This window comes from Pseudoliparis swirei, chromosome 16 (assembly GCF_029220125.1).
Source record: "Pseudoliparis swirei isolate HS2019 ecotype Mariana Trench chromosome 16, NWPU_hadal_v1, whole genome shotgun sequence".
Classification (NCBI taxonomy): domain Eukaryota; kingdom Metazoa; phylum Chordata; class Actinopteri; order Perciformes; family Liparidae; genus Pseudoliparis; species Pseudoliparis swirei.
Genome location: NC_079403.1, coordinates 15,331,923 through 15,340,484, shown reverse-complemented (window position 1 = coordinate 15,340,484; position 8,562 = coordinate 15,331,923). Strand labels below are relative to the sequence as shown.

Sequence of the window (8,562 nt, the reverse complement as noted above, 5' to 3'; positions counted from 1 at the left end):
AGTAGCTTCACAGCTGATGCTCGCCAGCTGACTTCCCTACTGACACTCTGTTCACTGAGCTATAATCAATAGTATGTTTATTGGCACATTTTAAAGTGACGTTGCAGTTGTGAGTTAGTACAGCTTCATACGTGAACCGGTGCTTTTATTCGTGCACTGGTCTTGTGCGACTCAGTCCTCTGGCAGAACGAGTTTGGGTGCATTCCAGAACAAGAACGGGTCGGCCTCTCTCGTCTTTTCCCTCAACTGGAACGGTTTCATTGTAGTTCTTTTCTTCACTGCGTCATTGTGTTCCGACGATGGCTACCGTGACCTTTCATGCAACACTGATTTCTGCTCTCCTGCAGGAAGTTCTTGAGTTCCACTTGGGGTTGGACCGGCATCTTCACGGGTTCCTTCAGCCTTCTCCTCTCAATCCCCCCTCGGATGGGGGTTGTTGAGCTGCTCTGGCTCGGGGCTGTCGGCATCTCCTGACCCTGCTGGAGGATGCAACAGGAACCTGTTATGAACCTATGACCTATGACCCCCGCCCAGGATAGTCCAGGCACCACTGCTCGTGTTGCCTGCTGCCTGTGGAGGAAATGTCCGTCTTTGGTCTTCAAGTTTGCTTGCACGCTTCCCCAAGTTCTCCTCCCAGCATCTGGGAAGAGCTCTGGGCTCCCTGGTGTGAGAGGCCTCTATCAAGTGAGGTACAGACTCAAACCCAGCCTGTTTGCCGGGTGAGGGACGGTTTACCACCACGGGGATCCACAAACAGCTTCAGTAGTGTGAAACCCTCAGTCGATGATGCTTTGGTAATGCGGTTGTGACCTTGAAAGCTCAGGCTCACGTTCTGGAGTCAAAACAGCTTCTGATTAGGGGGAGTGAAGAGTATTATGAAAAACCTTCACCGTGGCCTCATAACATTCACTGGAGGTCAGTATTAGTTAAAAAAACAGATTTTAAAGTCACATTGAGACCAAAATAAATGTAAAAAAGCAGTCAGAAGTGTCACAAGTTGCTTTATTTATGGTTCATTTCGTCATTTGAACTCAAAGTAAGCCACACATGTGAGAGCCGGTGTTTTGTTACTCGAGTGTCATGCTACGGTCGCGGCGTCCCGTACGCCTGCTGCTCAGTAGATGAGAGCCTTGCCTTCTCCTCTGGGCCTCTTGAGCTTCTCATAGTTCTTGGTAATGACGTCAAACAGCACAGCCTGCAGACAGGGAGAGATGCATCAGAGGAACCGTAGAGCGAGAAAGATTTAAGGAAGGTCGACAGCATGCAAGAGAGAAATAAATAAAAGGCAGGAGAGAGAGAGAGAGAGAGAGAGAGTTATTCTGTGTATACAGCTCCTTTCATCATCACCTGTACTGCCTTGTTCATTAACAGCATCAAACACAGGAAGACAATCGGCAGAGGAAGGAGACCACAGTGATTCATGGAGAGGAGATGGCGCGCTAATCAATTTCAACCCAGCAACAGTAATTAGTTTAATTACCCTCCAATTAAGAAGGAATGGATTCCATGCAGGCTCCATCCCCGCCGCCACGGCACGACTGGAATATTTTAAAGATGTGTGGATAGTTGGATTTAAAGTACAGTGCAGTGACTTCAGTCCGTCCCAGATGGATCATCTTGTTGACAGTGCCACAGGCTCACTGAGAATGGCACTGGTCTCAATAGCCCTCTGAAGAGGAAGACGGTGAGGAAGAGGAGGTTCGCTCCCTGGTATAACCCTCAGACCTCAAAAGCTTGAAAGCATGCAGCGTTCTACTAATCTGGAAGAATCCCGCTTAGTCTGGCGAGACAGTCTTAAAACATATAAGAAGGCCCTCCGATATGCCAGAGCAGCCTATTGCTCATCAAGTCAAGTCAAGTCTTTTATTGTCAGATACACAGTGTGACACAGGGTCAGACTGGGCACTGAAATTCTTAGGACAAGGCCCCACACAACAACTATCATAGCCGAACATAATATAACATTACATTACATGTCATTTAGCAGACGCTTTTATCCAAAGCGACTTACAATAAGTGCATTTCAACCTAGAGTACAAACTAAGAACATGACATACACACTGTACAAGAACTCTGAACATAATACTAACATATAAAACACATAACTAAACTACAGACAAATGGGAGTAGCAGGTAGTGAAAGCAGGTAGTGCAATAGAAAGTGTAGTGTAAGTACAGGCTGAAAGTGACAGTGTATGTAAAGTGACGAGTGTAAAGTGTCGAGTGCAAAAGTGTCGAGTGCAAAAGTGTCGATCGTGTGTCAGTGTCCATTGAGCAGCCTGATGGCTCTCGGAAGAAACTGTTCCCCAGTCTCTGTGTGCGAGACCGGATACTACGGTACCGCCTTCCAGAAGGCAGCGGGGTGAACAGGCTGAAGGCTGGATGATGGCAGTCCTTTAGGATCCTGCCAGTCTTCCTGAGGCATCGTGTGGTATGTGTCCTGCAGGGCTGGGAGCTCCCTACCGATGATGAACTCCGCAGTCCTGACCACACGACGTAGGGCCTTGCGGTCCTTGGCTGTGCAGCTCCCATACCACACTGTGATGCACCCAGTCAGGATGCTTTCTATTGTGCATCTGTAGAAATTGGTGAGGATGACTGAATCCATGCCAAACTTCTTCAGTCTCCTCAGGAAGAAGAGGCGCTTCCGGGCCGCTTTGACCACCTTGTCTGTGTGAGCAGACCAGGTGAGGTCGTTGCTGATGTTGACCCCGAGGAACCTGAAGCAGCTGACCATTTCCACTGCAGAACCGTTGATAGAGAAATATAAGAACAACCCCAGGTTCTCTTCAGCGCTGCAGCCAGGCTGACAGTCACAGCTCTGTGGAGCCGAGTATTCCTAGAGACCTCAGTGGGAATGACTTCATGAACTTCTTTAATGAAAAGATTCTAACTGTTAGAGGCAAGATTTATAATGTCTTGCCCTCAACCGGTGCCAATCTGTCCTCAAGTGGAATGGCCTTGGAAACCGCTGTATGCCCTGGTGTTCGTTTAGAAGGCTTTTCTCCATCAACCTCGACCAAGTGTCTTCAACGGTTTCTACTTCTAACACGTCTACCTGTCTCTTGGACCCCATCCCGACGAGGCTGCTTAAAGACGTTTTGCCTTTAATTGGCGGCTCTCTATTAGATATTATCAATGTGTCTCTGCTAACAGGCCACGTACCACACTCCTTCAAAGTGGCTGTTATTAAACCTCTCCTGAAGAAGCCCACTCTGGATCCAGAGGTGTTGGCTAACGACAGACCGATCTCTAACCTCCCCTTCCTCTCTAAGATCCTTGAGAAAGTAGTCTCAAACCAGTTGTGTGATTTTCTACATCATAATAGTTTATTTGAGGAGTTTCAGTGCATTGGACCCGGCTGGGTCTGATGCCATGGCCCTGCTGATGGTCTGGATCGTGGTCCATGACGACTACCAACTATTCATACACTGTCATACTCATTGAATGTGTTGTAACTCTGTAATGATTCCTTCTGGTCACATGACATCTATTGATCTGTCCATCCTGGAGAGGGATCCTCCTCTGTTGCTCTCCTGAAGGTTTCTTCCCTTTCTTCCCTGTGAAAGGGTTTTTTTCTATTTTTTGGGGAGTTTTTCCTGATCCGACGAGACTGTAAAGCCCTTTGAGGCAAATGTGTAATTTGTGATATTGGGCGTTACAAAATAAACTGAATGATGGCAACAGATGTTACATTAGGTGTGATATATGCAATTTACAATATCCAGGTGACGAGTACGCAGACTACAGAGAACTCAAATTGTTATTATCCGTTGTGCGTCGACAGTTTTTTTTACACAATCTGATTTTTAACCACTTTCCAGATTTTCGACACATGTGAAAGACAAAAGGTGTCTTACGTATGTGTTGCAGATGTCCAAGATCATCAGGCGGAGCTCGCAGTACTGGTACTGGTCCAGCTCATGAACCAGCTGCCTGTAGTCTCCCTGCAGCAGGAAGCACAGAGCACACAGTTCACATGCAGGCCGATCGCACACGGCACATCCAGCGTGTGCCCAATGTACGCAGAGCGGGACGCCGTCATGACGACTCATTACTTTACACACAAACAGAGAATACAGAGTGATGACCATTTAACACAGAAATGCACACACGTGTGTTTGCCTTGATGTACCAGTCGGACAACATTCACAGCATGAGATACTGACCACGTGGGTTTGTTTGGAGGCTTTGGCCACGGCGTCCCCTCTCTCGCTGTAATATCTACCAGACAGAAGGACATGAAGTCATTTATACACCGGCGTGATAGAATATATTCCCGTCTGATAATCTTCAATATCAGCGAGCGTCCAGTTTTGATTTAAACCAGATTGAGACTATTGCTGAAGAGCAATGAGAGCCCTGAATGCTTAAAAGTAGTTTGGCATTTTGAGATAAATGCAGTTATTGTATTATAATGAAGTCGGTAAACTAAGTGAGGACGATTGTTGTATTTCTTTTTTCAAAAGTAACATTGTTTAGCTTTAAAGGTGTGTTCAGTATTGTGATTACGTGCATCTCTTTTCAGAACTGTATATATGTGTGTGTAGAGTCCATGATGGAAAACAGCTGTCTGACACTTTCTATCACACGTTTTGGGCTCTTACTTTGAAATCTGGGTCTGGAAGCCCTCGATCTTTATGCGCGTGTTGGTCAGCAGCTCAAACACTTTCTCCTGTCGGACCAACACAAGATATTAAACCCAAGTCGATACCTGTCGCACAACACATGCACAACACATGAACAACACGTGTTTCTACCGCTCCACCAAATCACCACCGGCTACCGACCTGGATCGCCACTCCAAAGTTGTTGCCGTCTTCAATTTTAGGGATTTGGAGTTGCACCCACATTGAAACCTGCCAAGGAAATCTGAATGTGTTACTATCTGGCGCGGTGGTGTTCAAGGTTATGCCTGTAATTAAAGGCCCGTCTGAAAGCAGCACGGCGGTGTGACCGAGCGGCATGACGCCGACAGACGGACTGACCATGTTGAGCTTCTCCTTCAGTGTCTGGATCTGAGGCTTCACCTCCCGCAGTCGACTCTCCACGCGCTCGTTGGTGCAGATGGGACCACAAGGAGGCCCTAGCGGACAAACAGATGTACCATGTAAAAGATTTGTTTTAAACATCTGCAAACATCGTTTCACTTGGTGACCATATCAGAGCATTCTGGTCAGTCGCACCCCGTCACCTCATAACTAAGACGTGATATAGGAATAATAACCAGAAACAGGGATATTCTTGTTTAACCCTCCTGTTACCTTTAGGGTCAATTTGACCCCATTCAATGTTTAATGTCGGTGTTCTTTGGGGTCAATTTGACCCCAGGCTGTTTTTCACTGTGTCAAACATATAAGAAATATCAACTTTTTTATATATTTAAAGGGCTATTTAGGTAGTCAACAAACAAACATAAAGTACCTCACACTTAAACTTGGGAAACAATATTAATTATAATAATTTTCTGGAGGTTTTAATTGCTGGGGTCAAATTGACCCCAAGGGTAAAATATGTCAGAAATATAAAGGTAACAGGAGGGTTAAACATTGAATGGGGTCAAATTGACCCTAAGGTAACAGGAGGGTTAATAGCGAGCTGGAGAACCAGCGTGTTTATTAATCACTCGTCATCACCGTCTCTACCTGAATCTTCGTCCTCTTTATCGCCGTCCTTGTCTTTCTTTCCCTCCTTCGCCTCCTTCTGCAACATGGGAACAGAAGGCAGCAGGTCAGAGAGTTTTCGCTGCCTATTAATCTCTCAGACAGCTCTCCCACGTGCTCTTTTCTTTTCTTTTTGTGGCTAAATAAAGACGTCAAATGCTGTATTTTTCTTTTTCTTTGTATAAGAAATGTAACCTAGTTCCAGCGGTTGCTGCTCCTTGCACGCCGCTTAGGAATGCAAAAGCCTCATGTGTTCCCCTGAGCTGCTGGATGGTCTTTATATAGGATATTATTTCAACATCCTTTTTCTTCCACATAAAACTGCTCAAATATATAGATCAGTATACACATTTGGGATACTGTAAAGTGTGAAAATATGTCTTATGCTTGTGACTTCTGCTATTATATTTAAGTCCATGATGGTGTTGTGCGGTATAGAGCACCAGCGGGATACTTCTATCCCTTAAAAGCTGAATTATTTTCAGTACTAGAAAAAATCTATTATCTGCCAAATTAAAAAAAAAACATAAAACAGGTTATTTTTACCCACCCAACATAAAAGACTCACTCACTGCCAATTTGCAAAGCAGTCCTTGGAAATTACACAGCGGTTGGTAGCCGTGGTAACAGATGACTCAGTGTTGTGCCGTGATATTATGTGAAGCGCTTTATATAAACCCTTGACTGAGGATCCCAGTTGCGAAGCTTTATGCATGAATTCAACAGTTAAGAACATAAAATCATTACCCAAGACTCCTTTGTGTGAAGCCAATGCAATGTTTATGCCATGCTGGCTCCAACCTGAAGTGTATGCTGCACTGCCGTCTTTGGACTTCTTCCAACCAGCATGCTCCCTCCATTAAATTTGCATTTTATTTGTGTGGTTCCAGACGACACAGCCTCAAACCTAGTGAGCGTGGGACACACCTCCTCTTTCTTCTTGCGCTTGGCCTCCTCTTTGGCCGGGTCGGGTATCGGGATGTCCAGCGGAGCCCTCAGGGACGCCAGGTCATCACAGCTGAAAGAAGTCTGTCGGAAAAACAGAAAGATAAACACGTCCCGTCAATCCTGACAACTTTGTTAAACACTTGCATTGCGAATGAAAACCACAGGAGGTCTCCGGTGTGGCGGACAGTCACAGGAACCTTCAGCAGCAACTGCAGCTCTTCAATCTTCTGAGGGAAGAATTTGGATACCAAGTCTTCCGCCTGTTGAGAAAATCAATAATAACAACAATGCATTGTTGATGTTCACGTGAGGAAGATACATGAATAGCACGGTTGGGGGAGATGTGTGGATACTGGATACATTACCTCCTTGGTGAGCTTTTGGCAGAAGTCGTCCACCTGCAGTGAAGAGACGTCATGGTTTAAACTTTAGTTCCTCTGCCTCCATGCTGGAGGACGGCGAGGGGAACAGCTGCTCACGGTCCCAACAGGCCGCGAACAGCTCGCTCAAGTCACGTGCTCTGTCGACTCATCACAACAAACTCGTATCTGACTCGCCTCACCTGTCGGCGTCACCGACACGCGACAGTTTGAAGGGGAAGTGGATTTAACATGTCGGTAACGGACATGTCCCCCCCCCTCGCTCGCGCTCACCTGTTTCTTGGAGTCCAGGCGGATATCCAGAGAGGCCATGTCGTCTCTGTTGGGACTCGGTTACGTTTGTTGACGCGTTTAAACTTCAGCTCCACGAGTTCAGAATAACGAGATCTCTCTCTCTCTTTGTTGTGTAACTCGACGCCAGGAACGAGACTCGGGACGAAGTCCGCAGTGTCTCAGCGCGAACAGAGAAAATGAAAGTCTGGTTTTTGTTCTGGACTTTCCCTCACTTCAATATTGAATGGTCGCGGTGCATTGTGGGACTTCCTGGTTTTTTTAGGAAGCTTTGGCATTTCCCATAATAAATGGCACCGGGAAAGAACTTTTTTATATTAATAATAACACATTATATTAATGTATGCATAACTATATAAATTATATATATTATATATAATGTATGTAATAAGTAATATATTTGTTACATAATATATATAGTTATGGAAAAGGTGTCATGAGTAATGAATGCATGCTGACCCGTCTTTGCTCGAGTAGTGTGCACACACCTGTTTTCCATCATCATATTAAAACCTTTTTCCACGCGCCATCACTTATTATGGTTTTATTTACCATTGTGTAACTTCTTTCTGTGGCCACTAGGCGATGCTCCTGTTCCACAGTGCTCGGTGGCGAACTACAAAAAAAGAAAAAAAGATGATGATTAACAACATCAGAGTAAATCTGTGACGTCTACAATATAAATCCTATGCTGATATGAATGATTAGCCTTAATGACGCAAAGATTATTCTCTCAAATATATTGAAAAACCTTAATCTGTTAATTGCTATGTAGCTCTTCTCTGTTCAATATTAAATATGGAGAGAATAAAAAAGTGTACGCAATAGCAACACAAAGACAAATAACCATGGTCTTTGCAATCAAACAATCCCAATACCAGAGGAGCACCACTTAATCTCGGTATTGATCAGTATAAACCTGAGGCCAAAGTGTGTCTGCTATTGCGACCAGTCATTCAGGGATCTGCTATTGTGCATCTGCTCTTTCATCAGGGAGCTGTGTGGACAGAGTCGGGGGGGCTTAAAGCCGAAAACAAATACAGGATCCTGAGTGGGCAGAAAGGACGTCAGAGCCTCCCATTGTAAACACAAACACAAAGTCATCTACATCGTTATGCTCTGTGTTATAGATCCAGATTTATGACATGTAAACTCTTCATGGCTAATTACCTCAGGAGGTGAAAAGGCCCCACACAGATTATTTATATAAGAATATTAAAACTCTAAATCCTATCTCATAAAATTTTGACCAAGTAAAAAAAAAAGATTTATAACAGCTG

General features: G+C 44.9%; 1 protein-coding gene across 1 annotated transcript; it reads right to left on the bottom strand.

Moving 5' to 3' along the window:
• Nucleotides 1–984: 984 nt before the first annotated feature.
• Nucleotides 985–7,510, bottom strand: psme1 (proteasome activator subunit 1). Its single transcript, XM_056434408.1, has 11 exons — nucleotides 7,265–7,510; nucleotides 6,977–7,009; nucleotides 6,809–6,871; nucleotides 6,591–6,692; nucleotides 5,646–5,703; nucleotides 4,989–5,086; nucleotides 4,791–4,859; nucleotides 4,608–4,675; nucleotides 4,170–4,224; nucleotides 3,861–3,947; nucleotides 985–1,195 (listed from the first exon to the last, which is right to left on the bottom strand). The coding sequence occupies exons 1-11, from the start codon at nucleotides 7,301–7,303 to the stop codon at nucleotides 1,115–1,117; spliced, it is 753 nt and encodes a 250-aa protein (XP_056290383.1). The 5' UTR covers nucleotides 7,304–7,510; the 3' UTR covers nucleotides 985–1,114.
• Nucleotides 7,511–8,562: the final 1,052 nt, after the last annotated feature.

Bases quoted from the DNA above. Each gene is read 5' to 3' on its own strand.
- psme1 (XM_056434408.1), bottom strand. From the start codon at position 7,303: ATGGCCTCTCTGGATATCCGCCTGGACTCCAAGAAACAG. The intron at 6,872-6,976 runs GTAATGTATCCA...TTTTCTCAACAG, and splicing joins GCCAAAAGCTCACCAAGGAG to GCGGAAGACTTGGTATCCAA. The intron at 5,704-6,590 runs GTGTGTCCCACG...CCCATGTTGCAG, and splicing joins AGCGCAAGAAGAAAGAGGAG to AAGGAGGCGAAGGAGGGAAA.